Source organism: Tiliqua scincoides, chromosome 2 (assembly GCF_035046505.1).
Source record: "Tiliqua scincoides isolate rTilSci1 chromosome 2, rTilSci1.hap2, whole genome shotgun sequence".
In the NCBI taxonomy this organism is placed as follows: Eukaryota; Metazoa; Chordata; class Lepidosauria; order Squamata; family Scincidae; genus Tiliqua; species Tiliqua scincoides.
In genome coordinates this window covers 117,938,662-117,959,862 of record NC_089822.1, presented here as the reverse complement: position 1 = coordinate 117,959,862, position 21,201 = coordinate 117,938,662, and the positions used below count along the sequence as shown (strand labels likewise).

General features: G+C 47.5%; 1 protein-coding gene across 1 annotated transcript; it reads right to left on the bottom strand.

Annotated features, from left to right (window-relative positions):
- Window positions 1–1,275: 1,275 nt before the first annotated feature.
- CCDC120 (coiled-coil domain containing 120) lies at window positions 1,276–18,354 on the bottom strand. The gene is made up of 10 exons (XM_066616414.1): window positions 18,268–18,354; window positions 12,056–12,199; window positions 11,756–11,889; window positions 9,831–9,944; window positions 9,526–9,748; window positions 9,010–9,066; window positions 6,305–6,548; window positions 5,389–5,493; window positions 3,301–3,990; window positions 1,276–2,856 (listed from the first exon to the last, which is right to left on the bottom strand). The coding sequence occupies exons 2-10, from the start codon at window positions 12,102–12,104 to the stop codon at window positions 2,766–2,768; spliced, it is 1,707 nt and encodes a 568-aa protein (XP_066472511.1). The 5' UTR covers window positions 12,105–12,199; window positions 18,268–18,354; the 3' UTR covers window positions 1,276–2,765.
- Window positions 18,355–21,201: the final 2,847 nt, after the last annotated feature.

Below are 21,201 nucleotides of genomic sequence, written 5' to 3'. Positions count from 1 at the left end.
AAAGGAGGCAGCATCAGATATTCAAGATGTAGATAAGCTCTCACTGTCACCCAGCCCCATAGACTTGCAAGTTAAGATTCAGGTTCATAAAGTGTATGTATGGTGAAGAGGGTTCCCTGGAACTTAACCCCATTTTCTTCATAGGCCAGTGTTTCTCAAACTGTGGATCGGGACCCACTAGGTGGGTCGCGAACCAATTTCAAGCAGGTCCCCATTCATTTCAATATTTTATTTTTAATATATTAGACTTGATGCTACCATGGTACGTGATTGCATTTGGGGAAAAGTACAGGTCTGTACTTTTAACAAGCTACTATGTATATTTTTTTAACAATTTAAAATGGGACTTACTATTTCCTGCTTGATGATGTCACTTCCAGTCATGACATCACTTCTGATGGCTCCTGACAGATTCTCATTCTAAAAAGTGGGTCCCGGTGCTAAATGTGTGAGAACCGCTGCCATAGGCTCAATGATTTGGTATCTACTAATTCAGTAGCCACTAGGTTTTCCAGGAACCTAACTCCAGTGAATAATGAGAACTGACTGAAGTATTCTTGGACCCCCCCCCCCAAGCTTAATTTATATTACAGTATACTTCCCGTTTTCACTGTTGGGGCTTACCCATGGAACATCTGAAGTAAGAAAAGCTGAATCCATATGCAGGCCAAGAGGGTATTTTTGTCACCTTCTAATCCCCACACAGCAAGAACACATAGCAATGTGGGAGAGAGGGCAACATAATTGTGTCTTCATCCAAGGAAAAAATATCAGACATAACAAAACATATCAACCAACTATCTGTAAATTAGTAACCTCTCTTAGCTCACTCATACTGAAAGTAGATTTCCCCCACCCACACATACTCACCTTCTCAATAAATATTTTTTTCCTCATGAAGTGAAGTAGCAGCCAATCTGGACTTGGGCCACTGTGAGGACAAGGGTCAAAATCTCTCCCACCTGGGTCCAGCCTCCCACACACGCAAGAAAAAGCAAACACATAGGCCTCACAAACAATAGGAACATTGTCTCCTTTGGTCTGAAGGAGATTGGAAATGTAATGTGTGAGCAATTCCAAGTACAGAACCACAAAGTAGTAGTTATTCCTGATTAACGAAAAAGCACAATACAGCGATCATCTCAGGATGGTATAGGTAGGTAGGTGGTAGAGATCCCTTTTGCTTTGATAGCAAATTCCTCAGTTCTTAAGCTTAATTACCTCTTCAGGGATTGTTATAGTCACCACACAGATCACAGTCTCATTTACCTTTACAATCTTTATTATAGAAACCCTTTCCCATTTCATAGCCACAGTGCTCAGTTTTACATTCAAACCCCCATATATAATCTGTACATTAGTGTATATTCAAAAGACACGCAAGAGAGACAGTGACTCTGTTATGGACCTTACTCCTTCACACATGGAGGGGAGAAAAGGAGGGACTGACCCCACCCCTTGTTCATCTCTTCCCCATATATGATCTGGATTCAATTTGCATACAGAGTTTAAAACAAAGTGACTACTTCCTTGTTGTGCAATTATGAGAGGAGTGGTGAAAACCCCATCACAATTTGTCATGTATTTGTTTTTAAAGAAAACCAGGGAAGGGTTTTTGTAAAAATTGTGGGGCATGGGGGAGAGAAGTGTGATGGAAGGATAAACTATTTCAAGGGGACAGGTGGCTGTGCTTTTAGATGTCTAAAGGGAAGCTCTACCTCTTAGTATTGCTCTGGTAGATGCCCACTTACATTGGCATTTCACCCAACAAACATAACACATGGATGTTACACATAAGGAGTTTCCCCTTGCACGTGCACGTGAATGTTTAAAAGAGGCACATATGGACATGTGGGGAGTACACTATTGTTTTATTCCTGTCACTATGGCAACAGGTGGAGCTGCCTGAACAAGACTTGGTATTTCAAGGGTTCAGACTTACCAGCTGACTTTTATGTAATAATTTAACTGAACTGAAGCCAAGAATCCTGTACCTATAACTGTTCCAGCAGGGTATTTCACCTGACAGGGAAAGGCTTGGCTGCAGAAAAGGATTAGCTGAATAGAGTGGGAGAACTTTCTTGACAGCTGAGGGTTCTATCCTTATCCTCTCCAGCAACTGGGTCTTTCACCTCCTAGGGCATGGCAAAAGTGGGGAATGGGCATGAAGGGCCAATAAAGTTAGGGTGAATGACTTTCCCATTGGTAGAGCATAAACGGAGGTGTATAGGATGTAGGTTGCTTTCCCCTCCCCATTTTTAGTTTTACAGGACTGATGTTCATTTGCAAGATGACAGTCTGTGCTATTTAACATTTCACGAGAAAAAACAAATACACACACAGACATACACACACCCTCTCCAGTGATACATTCCAGGCTTCTTGGGCTTTAATACCACACTGCCCACAGCACCCAGTCAGTAATGTTGGCGCCACTTCCTAGCGACCACAAGAGGGCAGCACCTGCAGCATTAAAACCCTTTTCAGAGGTGTGGAGGGGGGAGGTACAGCAGACAAGTATCCCAACATCTCAGCTGGGCAAAGGTTAACAGTATGTAGGAAGAATGGGGGGGGGGCACATTCCTGTCCCCCAGCAGTGTGTCCAGTGTGACATGCTACAATCTATTCTCACTCACTCACATACACACACCCTGCCAGCAGGGAGTTCCACCCCCAATATGATGTATATAACACAAGAAAAAAAAGAGGCACCAGCGAGGAAAAAAAAACAGAACTCCAGTTCCCCTTGGGGGAAAAAGTGGGGGTCAGACCAGTGTCCCTGGGGGTGGGTGCTCTGTAGAGTCCAAGGTGTAGGGGCCAGCAGAGTCATCCATGTAAAGTAGCTCCCCAAAGGGTCTGGGGAAGACATGCCAGAGCAACAAAGGAAAAAGGAAAGAAAGAGAGAGAAAGAAAAAAGAATTAGACCAAGAGGCAGGAAGGAAAAGCACAAGAGGTAGCTAAAGCTGTCTCCCTTCCCAGGATGCCTGGCCCCTTTCATCCCATTTATGGCCCCACCCAGCCCTTGGCTAACCACATTCATTCTTCAAGTCTCAACAACTTGGTCAAGAAGAGGAGCTCTAGCCTCCTCCTCACCCCAAGAATCCCCTTCTATTGAGGAAGGGAGAAGCACCAAGAAACCACAGCATAGGAGCATTCAAGCAGCTGAAAGGTGCAGCAAGGTGGAGACACCTCAGAGGAGGCCAGAGGGTAGTGCAGAGGGTAGAGACAGCGTAGGGTTGATGTCAGACAAGCAGGAAGAGAGGGTGTTATCGGGGCAAGGGATGGAATCGTGCCCCATACCTGCCATATAGCGGTTGCCCAGCGTAGCTCAGTGAGTGAGGCAGCCCTCCTGGCCCCCCATAGTAGCTCATCTCTGGGTTGGGGGGTGTTGGTTCATAGTAGCCGCGCAGCTGCTGATGTACAGGCTGAGCTGGTCCTCGTCTCTCTGGTGCCCCCCGCTGGCTGACTCCAGCATTGCGCAAGTACCAGTCCCTGAGCCCTTCCAGGGCTAGGGCTTTGTGAAAGTTACGGTGAGTGGGCAAAGGGGGGGCGTAACCAACCTCCCGAGACTGGGGGGGTAATAGTGGGCCACAGGATTTGGTGCGGGCAGCTGGCCGGGCACGGCGCTGCAGAGGACTCTCCGGCAAGGCCCTCCACTCCAGCTGAGGAGGCCCATCCCTGCGTGACAGGTGTTCCCCACCCCCCCAGCACCTGCGGTCCAGGTAGTCCAGGAGATCATTACATGGTGGGCGAGGATTCCGGCCTGAAATAGATGGGGTCAGAGCCTCTGTGCTTTTAAAAGGGGGGCCGGAGGGCAAGAGAGGGTCCTCTGAAGGGGCCCGCTCAATCAAGGCCTCTGAACTGTTACTACGACGGGTCCGAGCAGTAAAAAGTGAGGCTCGGTCAGCACTGGTATCACGACTTGGGGGGCCGAGCTGAGAATCATGGCTGCCTGACCATTTGCGGGGGTGGAGAGCTGGGGCTTCAGACCTGAGAGAGAAAGGGTGGGAGGTTAGACCAGCAATTTTCAAGCTGGGTGCTATAAGAAAAAAGAATCATTAGCATCTATTTCTCATTCAATGACTGAAGGCTTCTGTGAGCCCACAATTGCCACTCACACAGGAAGCTGCCCACTACACAATTGGCGGCTCTGGCCTTGCCTTCTTTCAATCATCTTCCATGAGGATGGGTCATTCTGATGTTTTCTGCACCAGGTGGAGTAGGGCAATTCAGAATGAGTGTACCAAACTGCTAGAAGAAGCTGCCTATCAGGTCTCTGCATGAGCCACTGTTCTGGGTTACTCTCCTTCTAGTCTGGAGGCATGCCCGCTAGAGCTACTCGTGCAGAAACATTGTGGATGGGCTCCTCTTAGGGCAGGCAAACCTCTGGGCACACAAGAGTCAAGTGTGATTCCAGTGTCAATTCTGTAAGTCTTAGGCCCAAATCCTAACCAACTTCCCAGCACTGACACAGCTGTGCCAGTGGGGCATGTGCTGCATCCTGCAGTTGGGCAGCAGTCACAGAGGCTTCTTCAAGGTAAAGTAATATTTGTTCCTTTACCTCAGAGCTGCACTGCCCTTACCTAGGTGCTGGAAAGTTGATTAGGATAGTGCCCTTAATTTCTATGGAACCTTTAGCACAACTTCCTAATGCCTATTCACAATTGCAACACAATTGTGTGACTGAAATAAGTGGAGAGTCTTCTCCTGTTTATGACTCTTCCATCTCTCCCCCCTCCCTAGTCTCCACTGTGTCTAGGTACTGACTGTGAACCCCTGAAGCGCAGGGATTCATTTGAGGTGCATCATCATCACACAGACAACATTAATTAAAAATATAATAGAAAAGTGTCTTGGTCTTCAGATATTTGGGGCATCTTGGATAAGACACAGAGCATCCCATCATCTCAATGTACAGTTTATGGGATCTTTGAGAATAGATCTTGTCCTCTCACAGTGCTCCCAAACATCTTTTTGGGCTCCCTGTCCCCACCCAGATTCCAAAATTAGTTTTAAAACCTTTTGCTTGGTAGAGTTCTATTCAATTTATGATGATTACTTATAAACTATTTACAATTGTTAGTGGTTACTAAAAACTGGCCTTCCTAGCAAACTTGCAATCCAAAAGGGAAAAACATGACTCATTAGGGAGGAAATGTGTCTTATCTTCAGATAGATAAAGAATTCTGATGAACTCAAAAAGTTGCACATGGTACTAGTCAAGTAAAGCAGCATCACCGTGCCTAATTTGAACAAATAATATGATTAACTGTTTCACCCACTCACCAGATCTTACTCAATTCCCACCCTGCCAGTCCAGCTTCACATTCAACTACTGAGTGGGATGATCATAGCATGACAGGGGGCTCACACCTGCATTTTTCCTACCTGAATTGGTGGCTTCCACTGCAAGCATTTCTTGCTAGCACCGGGGTTGCTGGGACACTCCGACCCTCAAAGCTGGACACACTTCTGGGGAGGGTACGACTTGGGCTATAGACACAGATGTAATAACGACACAATGAGCACAAAGAGCAGAGCCAGATCTTTATCAACATGGTATCCCTCTGTACACATCTACTTGCACACAGAATAATTCAATGCGCATTTACTTAGAAGAACACCCCAAAGTGTGACCTGCTTCTGAACACATATGTACAGGATTGGGTTATAAGAGCAAAGTTATTTGTGGCAAGCAGCTTAGCCCTGCTGATACAGAGCACTGAAGGGATTCCTACAGGCAGAGACAGCTAGAGAGGCTTGAAGCATTGACCCTCACCTTCTTTGTACTGCTGGGAAGGAGAAAGTTACCCGAAACTTCCTTCTCAGCCAAGCAGTTTCTTGTTGGTGGGAAAAATGTATCAGCTATCTTGGTTTCCCCCCCCCCCCTTATTATCTCTACCAGCTCATTTTCCCATTCCAATCTGCTAGGAAAAATTAGCCACTCTATGTTTGGCTTAGTGGTGGCAAATGTTTGAAGTGCAGAACAGACTATACCACTTCAGATTGGCAGTTTGGTATCACATTCTTGATTTGCACATTTAAAAAACCCCAAACTACCTGCAGTAAGAGAACTAGTATTCAGTAAGTGGGTGTTTTTTTTAAAACAAATGTAGTGGAGTATTCAAAATGGAATTCCAATCTGCAGCCAAAAGTGGTACAGAACACTCTACCATTTCACCTGGATGCATGTCCTTGCAATGAGTCTTCAATAGGTGATAGTGGATAATCCCTTCCCTCCACATGCACTTTGCCAGTGGAGAGAAACACAAGAGACCCAGCTCCTCAGATCTCCCCTGCTCACCTGGTAGGGCTGGCTACAGAATTCCTGCGGTCCTTGGCCTCGTTATACAGATCTGGCTGCAAAAGCCGCCATCCTGGTCGGCGGTCGGGGCTGCTGGAGATGGCACGGAGATGGTCTCGGGCCTTGGGCGGAGAAGGTCGGTCAGAGAAAGGCCCCTGGTGGTTGGAGACCTTGGAGGAATGGAAGCTGTGGGGGTCGTCTGAGGACAGAGCACAATGCACAGGATAGAAGCATCCACATACCCCTACCAAAGCAAAATACAAAAAAAGAAATTGGTAGTTCCACAATCCCACTCAAAATCTAGAGCAGGGGTGTCAAACTCATTTCATACAGAGGGCCAAGGTTAGCATTCAGGGCACCTGCTGAGGGCCGGAAGTGACATTAACCGGAAAGTGACATCATTAAGCAGCTGAAAGCCAGAAATCAGCACTTTGTTCTCATTAACTGCATTAACTGCAAGTGAAAGAAGAGAAAATATGTACATCTTGATCATATTTCAAGATGTGTGAGAGCCCAATTTTCATGGGGGCTGCTGTTTGAGCAGTGACACCTCAGCGCTGCTCAGCAGCTGAGAGCCTGAGGGCCGAATAAAAAGCTTCCAGGGGCCACATTCGGCCCCCGGGCCTTATGTTTGACACCCCTGATCAAGAGGGTCTCTTGACACATGATAAAACTCTCCTTGGATTGTACCCATCCCAAACTCCTGGTGGGGAGATTGTATACATGAATGTTCTTGCACATTTATCACACATACCTCACACCACACAGAAAACTAGATGCCACAGAGGAGGAGGAGGTTTATGAAGCCAGTCTTCTCTGTAACATGCTACTTTTCAATGCAGTTTTTGGTGGGTTGGGACGCAATTCAATCATGCAACCACCACCTGCAGTTTGGAGTGGCACAGTTCAGAAGGAGGAGTTTCACAATATGATGAGTTGTTTCTCCAACTGTGGGTCATGAGCCAATTTCAATATTTTATTTTTAATATATTAGACTTGATGCTGCCATGGGATGTGACTGCATTTGGGGAAATGTTACAGACCTGTACTTTTAACAGGTCACTATGTATATTCTTTTAACAATGATAGTAAGTGGGACTTACTCCTGGTAAGTTGTTTTGCCAGATTCCAAGGCCAAGCTCCGCCTAGAGAATTATGCCTATTTTCAGCTAATTAGCTACCCTTCTTTCCCCCAAAATGACCCTAGTTCTGCCTTGTAGCACTGCTGGACCCCACCATCAGGGAAGCTCGCCTGTTTAACCTGTAGAGGTCCTCCTTCCTCCCTCTCCTGCCAGCAGCTCCTCCCACCACTATAGCAGCACTTTGGTCCTCAGCAGGCCTTGGGCGTAGCTGGCCCCATCTCAATGCCTCCAGCAGTCTCCAAAGTCCATTCACCAATCAGTCCATCAGCAGTTCTAGTAGTCCATTAGCCATTTCTCCAGTCTCCCTCAAGCTTGATACCCACACCCCTCGGGTGCTTTTATGCCTGAGGGCCCTCATTGCCTCTACTGGCAATGAGTAGTAGGCTGAAAGCCCAGGCCTTAACCCTTAAAGGGGCCACTGCTGACACCATATCCTATCTCCTCGAGGGGTCTTGCGCATTTCCATTACATAAATGTGGGTAGGATTGCAGCCTAGGAATGTTAAAAATTTTCCTGCTTGATGATGTCACTTCCAGTCATGACATCACTTCTGGTGGGTCCTGACAGATTCTCATTCTAAAAAGTGGGTCCTGGTGCTAAATGTGTGAGAACCACTGCTCTAGAGAACTCTGATGTATGTCCTTTTAAGGAGGAACTGCCTGTACCAAGGGGAGGCATAATTTTTCCTAGTTTTCCATAAGTTTTCCCCCATAGGCCAGGTGGCTGACATACTCCTGCAAGTCAATCATGGACTCTTGTACTCCCAACCAACTGTGCTGATGGATAGCACTGTTTGTAAAGCCACACCTTCTCTTCTTCCCATTGGGACAAGAGAGAATGCTGCAGGCTGGCAGGTCCCCCTCCCTTTTTCAGCTCATTTTACAGCAAAAAAACAAGCAACATCAACCAAGCTGCTTTTGCCTAAGTTACATTTGAGGAATGTGGAAAGACAGTCTCCCCTTCACTTGACTGTTGGGCGGAGCTTAGTGGGGAAGCATCAGCTGCAGCTGCTTTGCATGCAGAATGTTCCTAGTTCAATTCCAAGTATCTCCACGTATGACTGGGAAAGCCCTTGGTCCAAAATCCTAGAGAGATACTACTAGACAACATAGACAATTCTGAGGTTCATGAACCAAGGCGCAAAGTTTAAGATTCTGACACCTGATCTCTTCCTCTTAGCACTAAATTATATAATCCATATAAATTATAATTATATAAATTATATAATCCATTAATCCTGACTCCAGAGCAGGAACTCAATTTGAAATCAAACAACTCAATTTTCAATGTCAAATCTCATATACATCCCAAATCATGGGATGATTTGGCCTCTTCACACACAGAGGCTGGTGAGAGACTCCCTCCAAGAGCGCACAGAGTCACTTGCCTCAATGTGTTCAAAGAGACAGTGGGGCAAAGGGAACAAGCCTTCCAGGCAAATATATGCCCTCAGCAGCTCCTGGTTGACAGAAGTACCAGTTTAGCCTCCACTCACTGTTTCTTCACCACTATCCACCTTCATAACTTTATTTGGTCCAGATTTGAGTTCTGGACCACACTTACCATTTTCATGACTGGCCGACTCTGAGAGAGAGCTGCTTTCTGAATGAAAAGCCTCATCTTTTTCCAAAGAGAGAGAGAGAAAAAGAGAGAGCCTGGGTGAGAAATCAAGAAGGGTGGGTGATAGTTTCTCCCATTCCAGCTAAAAGGCGTACTATTCATTCTTGTAAGGTCCCTTCCCACACAAAAGGAAAATTCAGATGCAAGGGTCCCTCTGCAGTACAGACTCCACACACGTCCAGTATTGTTGTAGGGTGGATGGGTAGCAGAACAAGAAAAATGATGTCCAGAGAGTCACAAATTGGGGATAATCTCCCCCTTTGCAGGACTGACATATAAAAAAAAAAACCATATAAAAACATATGAATCTCTCATCAATGGGGTTCAGTGGGGACCAAGTAAAAGTCTGGCGGTTTGCTGGAAACACAAACGAGTCAAAGTGCCTGGGGTGGGGTGGGAGTGAGAAGGGAACATCTTGGTTTATGGTTGAGAGGAAGGATCATTCAGGGCAGGACTCACCATGGTTGCTCCTCTGGTGGAGACCTTGGCCCAGTCGCATCCGGCACTCAGCAACTTGCGCCTCAAGCTCCCAGAGCCGCTGCGTAGCATCTGCCTGGACTTGCCTCCGGCGGCGACGCTGCTCAGCTGTTAACTCCGAGGCTACAGTAAGGCGCCGGGCAGCTTCGGCCACTTGCTGCTGCACTGCCAGCTCACGGGTCAGCTCCTCCAGCGAAGGTGCTTCCTACAAGAGGAGAGAAGCCTTGTCAGAATTTACCCCTGAACCCTCCAGGCCTCACCTCTCCTTTTCTCTGTCCAAGACTCACCTCATTCTTTCGGCCAGCAGGGACTCGATAGGCAGGCGCTGGCCTCCTCCGCACAGGCTGGGGTCTTTCACCAGGTTCCAGTGGGTATTCTGGTGGCAGTTTTCCTGTCAGCTCCTGGCATTAGGAAGCAAGAAGAGCAGCACTAATTAACACTTAGCATGATGAAGAGTTAAAGCTGAGATTCTCAAACTGCGGTGACACTGCATCCCTGCCTGTGCCACTGGCCCCTTAAGGGGTGGGGGAAGGCAGCAACGCGATCACTAGGATAGCATTGCTAACAGAGGCAAAAGGGACTTTCTTCTACTTACAGGGGGGAAACCCCAAAGTCCAGGAGTTGCGGGGAGCCCCATGCAGCCTTTTGCAGGGCTCCCCTAGTCTCAGAATACTGAAAAATAAACCATCACAGACCACTTCCGTTCGCAATTGCTAAACTGGATTTGGTTTGTAATCGCTTTTTTTCAATATTCTAAAACTCGGGGAGCCCTGTGGAGGGCTGCGCGGGGCACTCCACAGCTCCTGGACCTTGTGGCAGCCCCCTGTAAGTAAAATAAACTCCCCTTCGCCCCCGTTATCGACATGATCGCACTGCGGCCTCCCCCCGCAAAGATTTACCTGTTTGAGAACCCCTGAGTTAGATTTGACAACTTTTAGAACACCTGCACATATTGGCTTAATCTGAACAATGTATTCTGCAGTGAGTATTCACGCCCAATTAAAGTTGCTTGGGGATCCCTTCAAAACTCTACAAAGCCTAAGCTCACAATATAGCAATACCCCATTAGCACAGGGGGATATATCCTCCTGAAAGTCAAGCACAGTGTGAAACAGCTACAGATCCACATTAAATTTAATAGGCATTAAACAGGTGCTGACTGACCCAGAGTACGCTGTTCCCATTGGATACAATGGCTGTCAATCACACCAGGATATAAAAGCACTGTAACAAATGGGCACTAGAGGAAGTTGCATTACCTGAGGTATACCTGGAGGGCAAGGAGAGGCTCCACCCATATTTTCCATGTGTTCAGATTCAAGAACGAAACCCGGTTTGTGCACCAGCCTTGGTTGCGACATATTGTGCCTACATTATGAAAGCTTCTTCCAGGGAAGTTTGCCTACTTGTTTTCTTTCTTATGTTTCTCCAAAGGCTGATGACCTACCAGTTTTTCAAACCCTGTGTGGACAGGCTTCTAACTGCCCATCCATTGCCAGCTTTTATTTTGCCCCATAGATATTAGTGCTAGAAATTTGCCTAATTAACAGCCCAATTCTATGGTTTTCCCCACCATCGCATGTGGTTGTGTCAAAACTGCTTGTGCTGCATGCTGTGGTGGGGGGCGGGTGAGCTGATGGGCTTGGAAGAGGTAAGGGATATATTTTCCCTAACGTCTCCATAACCCTCCTGGTTGCCAATGGGTCTCCTAGGACCTGAAGCTCTTTAGCTGGCACAATTCCAAGGAGACAAAGGGGGGGATGGTGGCTTGCTCTAGAGGGGATAGCAGTCAGTGCAAATCACCTGTGCCAGGGCCCCTGCCTCCGACACACCAGCTCTTGCCATTTCCACCCTCCCCCTGCCCCAATTCAGCCCCAACATTGTTGGTGGACACTCCTCATCCTGCGGTTGCACAGTGGGTCTCTATGGTTTCTCCAATAGGAGTCCAGAAGCTCACAGTTATGTGCACTTCTGCATTACTATTTACAAAAGCCAGAAAGTGCATTCTGCTGCCAGAACACTAGTTCTGGTGATGGACCACGAAGATAGGATTGAAATGTAAACTGAGATTCTTTGTTTTGATAAGAGGTGAAGAGCTCCCTTGACTGCAATCTACGGAAATGCAGCAGCATCGCTTTCACAGTCCAAGTCCTGCAGCAAGCCCACTACTGCCCACTCACTTCTGGTCGCCAACCCTGCAACAAATACTCACAGCTTCCTGAAGGCAAACACGGCGCAATTCCTTAAGGCGCAGGCTGAGCACCTGCTGAAGTGCCCGCTGCTTCTCCAGCAGCTCTTGCACCCGCTCCAGCCGAATTCGGGGGCAGAGCTCCCGCTGCAAGGCCTCTACAGAGGAAAGAGCAGAAATGAGGTCTCAGCAGAGTCCTGAAATACACTGCCAGTCATGGATTTGAACCTCCCCAGATACAGAGATGGGAGAAAGGTTATCGGATACGTGGTTTCTGGACAAATGGGGAAAGAGGGCAAATAAGGAGGGAGGAAAGGAAGTCACCTGAAGAGCTGTAGCTGGAGGAGTTGATTAGCTGCCCCTTCACCTCCATGTCTGAGAGGGGTTGGCTTGTCTCACGCTTTCAGAGGGAATCACTTTGCTCCAAGATCCATCAGCAGCTCCCAGATCAAGGATCACAGTTGGTTACTATCACAATAAGGCAACAGAGGAGTGAGAAAGGAAGATGGGAGATTCTGAAGACACAGGCAGGCGCATCAATCAACGAGAGATTCTTTCTGAACTGAGTGGAGGGCATGCAATGCTAGAAAGGGGAAGGCAGGTACTTGGTGACACAGAGTGACACAGATCTTATGTCAAGTTACATCAAGCTAAGTTTCCCCAAGAGGTGCAGTGAGGAGAGCTGCTAGCCTAGGCGTTCTAGGGGAGGGGGAACGTCACCTGTTTGGGATTAGATAAGTAGGGTGTGGAACAGGTTCAGATGAATCTCTATGACCAGCTTTTTCTACTGAAAAGTTTTGCCTTCCTCAAGGGGGATCCTCCTCCCTCACTGTCCTCCTCCCTCACTGGTGTTGCCATTTCCAAGCCCTTCCATGCCACCGGGCTAAGGACCAGAGTGGAGCTGGAAGAACCCCTGCGCAGTGCTGCCTCCATCAGTTGTGGGCCTCCTGAGATATTTGGGATTTGATTTTGTGCTGGTGTGGGTGAAAACAGTGCTGAGATTGGTGCATAACCCTGCCATTAGCGAGAGACCACATATGTGATCTTGATTGGTTGAGCTCAAGATCAAAGGAAGAAATTGTACTCTCTTGATCCTGTTAGCTCTTTCTACAGTCAGCCACAATCCTGAAGGACTACCAACAGCAAGACCACCTGACAGGGAGGTCCAAAGGGTGTCCATACGCAGTTGTGGTCATGTGCTCCCGTTATGTCTTTTATATGTTGCTCTATAGACTCATCTCTACAATGGCAACCCCCACCTCTCTCACCAAACCCAGCTCCAGCACTCTCAGTGCCCATCCATCATCGCCATTGAACGAAGGACAGTGAAGTGAAAATGCAAGGCTAAAATTATGATAGCTGATTAGACTCTTGGGTCGACAGGTTCCTTAAGACTGTGACCTCCAACACTGATGATGTTCCACTTTGGACAGGACACGCAAACAGCTCTTTGACGACTATTTGGGACTTCAGCACAGAACTATCAAACTCTCGGCCTGGAATTTTCTGGAAGTATTCAGAGATATCAGTATTCTGGACAGACTTTGGTTGCTGGGGTTAAGCCAGTACTGAGGGGGGTACCATGAATTAAACCATATTGGATCAGACCCAAGAGTCCATCTAGTGCAGGGGTCTACAAATCCCAGCCCGGGGGCCAGCTGTGGCCCGCAGAGAGCCTCTATCCGCCCCGCAGCCAGCCTCTGATCCCCTGAGAGCCTCTGGCCCAGCTGACCAAACACAATCGGAGTTGTGCTTGTGGGGTAGGGGAATGGGGGTCCAAATTAAGCGGGTTTTATTTCTTGGGCTGTGTTGGTGCTCGGAGAAATCCTGGATATTTGAGCTCAATCCATTCATTCATTCGTTCATTCATTCATTCAAGATCTATCTCTAATGTATTTATTTAAATTTTATATTTAATTTTTTATCCGGCCCTCGACACTGTGCCAGATATTTGATGCGGCCCTTTGGCCGAAAAGTTTAGAGACCCCTGATCTAGTGCAACATTGACTGCAACAAGCGGCCAATTAGGCACACCAAGAAAGTTCACAAGCAATGTGAAATGCCACCATCCTGTGCTGCTCCCCCACCTGCAACATCCGATAATCACAGACACATTACCTCTAAACATGGAGGCTGCACTTAGCAATTACATTTTATCGGCTTTCACTTTATTCTAATTGGCTACATTATATGCTTGCTTTGACATGGATGGGTTGCCCAAACCAAGACCCTGCAACAGACGCCACTCAATTTAAATCAGTATTTGCATATTTTAAATGTTGATTGGAGTAATTTTGTGTTTTCTTAACAGAGAACAAGCTATGGTGGCGGGTAAAGAGCAACCTGAAGAAAATACCAGACCTGTTTGAGTGGATGCAATTCCTTCTCCTTCCTTACCTGAGGACTGGCTTAAAGCCAGGGCTCCTTTGGAGAGTAAAAGCCAAGGAATCACTCCCAGATCTCTCCCCCCCCCCCGCCAAGCCAACTAAAAACCCCATCACCACAAATATGCACTCTGGGAAGTGTGGGGGCAGTAAGACAGCTGGCCAACTGGCTCTGTTTCTGGGCAAAGGCCAAAGCCCACAGCTGCTTCCTCATGAGGCCAGATCAAGGCCGAGCCCAGGGAACAGCACAGCCAGGAAACCTCCCCGGTTATGTAACTAATCCCAGCTGCAACACAGAGACCAGCATGGCTTGGTCTGAATCACACCGAAACAACATCCATATCAGGTAGAACAGCTGCAGAAAGCACCCTTTACATGTGCTGTGGGTTGTGGTCCTGCTGCCACCTTTGCACTCACCATTTCTACCCTGCCTCACGAAGTCTAATGCATTTATCGCTCGCTCTCTCGTGCACAGAGCGTGCAAAATGTGAATCCCGACAGTTCTGATTCACGCACCGCTTGTTGTTTCTATCTGTCAGCTAGCAGAACCAGCCCCACTGCATCCCATTTAAGCAGATGGGAGCTGGAAGGGAAAACGTGGCAGAGAATTTTTTTCCCCTCCCAGGCTCCTGAAACTACTGCAGCCAATTTCTTTTCCATGACTGTTCAGTGTCAACACCTTCCTCGCCACCCCTCCCAGCCACTACTGCCTGCATGTTCTCAGTGAGTGGATAAGTAAGTTGGTTGCTGTGGGGCAGGGCAAAAAGGCAGCGCTGTCATCATCATCTGCAATCAGAAAAGCCCAATTATACATCACAAACACCACATAATAAGTCACCCTACGCTTATGTTTTCGCTTTGTTGAAGTGATTCTCCTGAAATAAAATGTTGGGGTTGAGGATAGAGGTGGCAGTGTGGTTTAGAGTCATGATGGGGGGGGGTTTGCGCAAAAGGCCAGTAATGGGCCTCCTCAACAGAGGAGGAGGAAGCATAAATCAAGACCCAGAGCCCCTCCACCTGGCATGCACCTGTCCTGCTCTTATGTTCCTGCAAGGGACTCTAAGGGAGTATACCTTCTCTCTTTAGGGAGGCCTCCAGCATCCATGCATGAACCCTTTGGAACCATTAGAGTTCTGTGGCCCTTTGGAATGAGGAAGTTGCCTTCTGCTGAGTCAGGCCATTGGGACATCTAGACTCAACAATGCCTCCACTGAATGGCAGCAGCTCTCCAAGGCTTCAGACAGCGGTTTCCACCTGCCCCACCTGAAAGTGACCCGAGAATGAACCTAGATCTTTCCGCAGGAGCAGCAGGGGCTTGACCACAGAGCCGCAGCCCCTCCTGCATCTTACCATCCTGTGAGATTAGATTCCAGACTCTTTGAATGCATGATATGGACTCATAAAATATAATTAGCTTCCATAGGCTAAAGAGGATGGATGCAGGATTGGAATTAATGTTCTTAGGCAGTTGAATAGCTCCTTCCTATCTGAAACTTAGCAAGCTGGCAGAACAAATGCCTGCACACACACATGTACAAAAGCATAGTGACAGAAGGTCATCAAAGTAGCAAGTCGAAACTATTCTTGCTTCAAATACAGCGGAAACTAGGCCAAAATCCCTGCCTCACTGATCACAGTGGGATTTACTTTTGAGTAAAGCAGCATAAGATCAAGCTGTTAGATAGCCGAACTGGTGTTTTAACATAGGCCTGCTGGACACAATACTCTTAAGCACCTGCCTTGCAAGAAGACTTGGAAGGCTGAGATTGGGAGGAAAACAGCCAGGTAAGCTCCAGATAAATTTGAAGGGTGGGCAGGACAGGGCAAGGAGAGACGGCATTTTTATAAGCTGGGATTGTGATGCACGGCTGGTGGAGCCCTTCCCCGGAAATATTGACGACACACACCTGGTCACGTCATCTTGGCTGGCAGCCTGCGGCAAAAGTTCACCTAATCCCAGACAGGAGTCAAGACAGACAGGACACAACTCATCCTGCCAGAGTCTCAAGGTAGCAATTTCCTGCAACTCCCCCCCCCCACCCCAACACACACACACCCAATGTTCTGCCTCAGCAACTATTAATTTCCAGCTCAGAATCATTACGCACAGTGGAGTGCACAATCCAGAACTCTGGCTTCACATTAAGGGCTCCCATTTGTTTGAGCCACTGTGCAGCCCTAGGATGTGTTTTCAAGGCCTGGGCTCACCCTTGAACCCTTAACTCAGTCTGCAAAAAAATGTGCCTCTGAGGGTGAACAGACAGCCTTCCTATCTTCACCAAAGAACCACCAACAGACTCCAAGCGTCTGGGATGATATGGGGAAAAGGGTTTTCAAGCAGTCTGGTGCTAGAAAGCAAACACTGCTCTGCATCTGTCCCTGCCCCGTTGTAATGCCTGCACCCAACTCCTTTTCCAGCTCTGCAGGTTAACTCCACACATTCCAATGCCTGCCATTTCTGGGCCAATCGCATGTCACCCAGAATCAGAACAGAAGGTTGATCCAGCTGAACTATCAGTGAGCACCTTAGAGAATACCTTCCAACACTTTGTTGTGGCAAGTGCTATTGTGCAGCAATTTTCACTCTTGCCACCTTCTATTCAGAAGCTCAGCCCTACCACCCCCTGGCATGACCCACTTCTTACGTAGCATGGAGACCAAACTACATGCCCCCCAACACTCTGCCAACATATGATCCAGTGCAGAAGGGATGAAGCTGGTCGTTCAAGTCCCTTTTAAAGTTATGACTTTGTTGAGTGGTTCTGAGCAAGAGGCTCTCCTCTTACTCTCAGTTTCCCAATCTGTAAAATGGGAAGATTCTCTTCTAGAATTAATACCAGCTTCACAGAAAATCACATTGATTTTCATGGAAGCCTCAGTACAAGAAAAAGGAGTTCTAATTGTGGTCACAAGCAGCCCTTGCACTGCTATTTAACTTGAAACAAACAACACACACCCAAGGATGAAGAGCCAAACTACACAAATAACATGTAGTTAGTTTGGCTCTCAGAGGGATATGGGGTAAAGAACACCCCTATTTCTCAACAGTAAATGATACTTAACATTTACAAAATGTTTGACAGGCACTCAAAATGCTTCACATACACGCACATACACAGAATCTTTTCTTGTAATCCTTACAACAATCCTATAAGGTAGGCAAATTATTATATAGCACGTGAGGGACTGAGAGGAAGGAAGAATTCTAGGAAGAATTCATGGCAGACACAAGATTTGAACCAGGGATTTTATGATTCACAGCTCAGTCTCTTATACTGCAATAAAATAACCAGGCCTGGAAATAACACCAGCATCACATTTTTAAATGGCTCAGCAAGCAGGTGTTTGGGATACTCCAAGCCCCATAAATACAGGTGCATTATTAATAAATCTATATTTGAGTAACTCCTCTCTGCATCTCCATGTCATTTCAGCCGGTGCATTTCTCTCATCCTATTATCTCTCTTTCTCATCTCCATCTGGGGAAATTCTGCTCTAAAAATGTGTCAAAAAAATTATTCTGTCTACTCCCCACCCCCATTTTTCCCAAGGAGTTAAAGGTGTGGCCACGTCTCCTGCCACAAGCAAGGCACATGCAGAGACAGGATCTGAGGACAGGGGACCCCAACCATTCTAGACCAGTTGTAATGGTAAGACAGAGAAACTACAAAAGTTTTCCCTAGAAACCCAATCAGCTCCTCCCGTCCACTGAGTTTCTCTCTCTCTCTCTCTCTCTGAATTTTATGGCATCTGAAGATGCATCCTGGCAACACCCCACATGCAAGCACCCACATACTAGTGCAGGCAGCTTAACTTTGGTGAACGACCAGCCATGCTCAAGAGGCCAGGCATCGGGAAAGTGACTCCAGATTGAAGCCTCCTGGGAGAGACCTGTGGCTTCGCTCCCTCCCTCCCTTTAAAGACCAGGAAACAAAGCAGAAGGAAAAGTTGAATAGTCTGAACGAGGCGCTTCCACCCCGATGGAGGGAAGGCTTGGAGTTTTTTTAAACCCTTTCCCTGGAAGAGGATCGGACCGCCCCCCTGCCCACTGCCTGACCCCACAAAGAAGGGGCTTGCTCGAACTTTGATGAACTTCCGAACTTCCCCAACACTCCACCTTGGACGATCCGAAGGGCAATGGCACACACTTACCCTCGCCTGCCTCTCCCACCTTGCACTTGGGGATAGGGGTGAGGGTGGCAAGCCTTCCCCGATGGACAGGAGACCAGCTCCCCGAAACTGCCCAGCTCCAGAGAGGGCAAAGCCGAAGTGACTGCGAAGAAGGCGGCGAACCAATCTCCAGAGCAAGAGGGGGGAGGGGCCACACCTTTTAACCCTCGCCTTGCCGCGGGCTGGCAACGCGCACATGCAGGCACGCAACTAACGCGGAAGTCACAAAAGGAGGGGCATCTTGGTTCATGCCTAGGTCTTTCGATCTGGAGGCCTAATCGCAGACTTGTGAGCGATGGAGGATCTCGCTTAGTGGATGAAAAACACTTTGCACATGTTCAGAGTCTTTAGTACTTCAGACATGCGCCAAGTTTGAGCCCTGACTAGAAACAGATTCACAGCTTTCATGAAGATTCAGCCTGCCACTTATCCACCGGCTAGGGTTCATCCCTCTCCTCTAGGAAGGGACAGCATCAGTTCTCAGACTCACAGCCACAGGGTACAGACACTACTATTAATCTATGTACACTAGGCACAATCAATAAAAGTTCATCTCTTCCATCAGGATCGCGCGCCCACACACAACAGGGGGGAACTAATATGCAATGAGCATGCACAAGATTACTGTGCACATAGTAATAAAATGTTGCTCCACACAAAAGAATGAATGCAAGCACACCACACACAGAAAAGCCAACCACAACGTTGCATAATAACCTTTGTACTCAAATGCACACAGGTACAAATGCATTAACTCCTGAACACACACAGAGCCTGCAATTAACATACATAGTTAATTTCAAACCAAACCAGCAATGGTTCAGGGCTACACAGTGTAAGAAGCTCTAAGTCACACATCTGTTTGATGCAGGATTGTATTCCAAGATTTTACTGCACAAGTTGGTTGGTTGGCAACCTTCAGTCTCGAAAGACTATGGTATAAGCCTACAGCACCCGGTATTCCCAGGCCGTCTCCCATCCAAGTACTAACCAGGCCTGACCCCGCTTAGCTTCTGAGATCAGACAAGATCGGGAGAAGTTACATGGAGAGTAATTGCTGCCAACCCCCACCCCCTAAAAACCCACAAAATGTGCAGATCAGACAGCTTGTATCCCACGAAGCTGTTCTTTAAGGAGTGTAACCCGGCAGTAAGAAGGAACCCATTCAACACATTAAAGTGGAATAAGATGGTACTTAGGGTACATACTGGACAGTACTATTTCAAACTGCAGGGGGCCCTGGGTTTGTCAGATAAAAAGCCACCTGCATGTAGAACATCAGCTTGCCAGGATGAGGGCTATACAATGTGTTCGATTACCACATGTATAGAGTTTATTTTAAACATGGGGGAGCACTCAGAAATATGGCCTCCCCCACTGCAGTCTGAAGTGGTATAGTTCAGAATCTTGCCACTTCATTCTGTTCAATGTCCGCCTGGTCTACAGGTGCTGCCAACTGGATGGTAGACTCCCCAGGCAGCACAGAGGACTGTACCACTTCATAACAGATCATCCAATGACAATGGAGGAGATGCTATTCCTAAACGCTCCCCAGCAGAAAACAAAACTCTTCTGCAAGAACAGCAGCATGCGAGAGACAAGGGTTCAAGCTTCCTCTGCTTCCTGCTGTGCTGGTTTTCTGCTGGTAGGGATATGGAAGCATTCAAACACGTCATTCTTGCAGTCTGAAATGGTACCATCTACTCTGCAGAATGAGGACTGTACCACCTCTTGACTTGATGCCACACATGTAGACCAGGCCAGGAGGAGAACTCTACATTTTTGAATACTACATATACCAAGCAGGACTGAACCATGAAGCAAAGTGTGTGAAGAGATACATGTTTGCCTAAACGTAAGACACACATCGCCTAGGGGAGATCAAGCACAACCGCCTGCGAATCCAACAACCGCTGCCCTCCACACAGTAGGAGTTATTTCCCTCCTCCCAAGTCCCTGCCACCTCCCACCCCTCCAGCCCAGGCGGATGGTACAGCCCAGCTCTAGGTATTGCTGCGGTGCATGTTTGTCCGCCTGGGATAAGATCAGATTCCGCACATTCCTGGCTCCCTGCCCTGCAGGTAGGAAAGGAGAAGGCGCGCAAGAGAAGCGGCCCCACGGCGTCCTCGGAGTGACCGCTTTGCTCTTCTCCACCCTGGGGCTCCACCTAGCGGCTGTCCAACTCTCTCCACGAAACCATCCACTCTCTGGTCTCAGGACTGGTGCAGTCTTCTTACAACAGCTTGTCCACATTCTTCCAACAGCTTGTCCAGTTCACATTCTTACAACAGCTCGTCCACATTTGCAGATGCTGCATCTTTGCTCCCCGGGTCCAGGGCCTCCATCCTGCTGCTTCCACCTTCTTAGTGTACTCTAATTCAGTGGCTCTCACACTTTTTACATCGGGACCCACTTTTTTAGAATGACAATCTGCTAGGACCCACTGGAAGTGGTGTCATTAACTTGGAAGCAATATCTTGACTGGAAGTGACAACATCAAGCAGGAAAATTTTCAACACCCCATATGACAAAATCAAATCAAAATCAAAGTAACTAAACTAAATGTTTACAATAAGTATACATTTAAAACTTTATTTAAAACAAAGAACCTACCTAACTCTCTCAAACAGTTGCTGATCTGTTAAAAAAAATTCCCCAAACATCCCAAAGACTGAAATCTATCTACACTTACTGCCCGAGCTCATCTGATCTTGGAAGCCAAGCAGGGTCAGGCCTGGTTAGTACTTGGATGGGAGACGGCTTGGGAATACTGGGTGCTGTAGGCTTATACCATAGTCTTTCAAGACTGAAGGTTGCCAACCATTTTACCTAGGAGTAAGCCCTATTGACTATCATTGTTAAAAGCCTGTTAGAAGTTCAGATCAGTAACATTTCCCAAATGCAGTCACATACAAT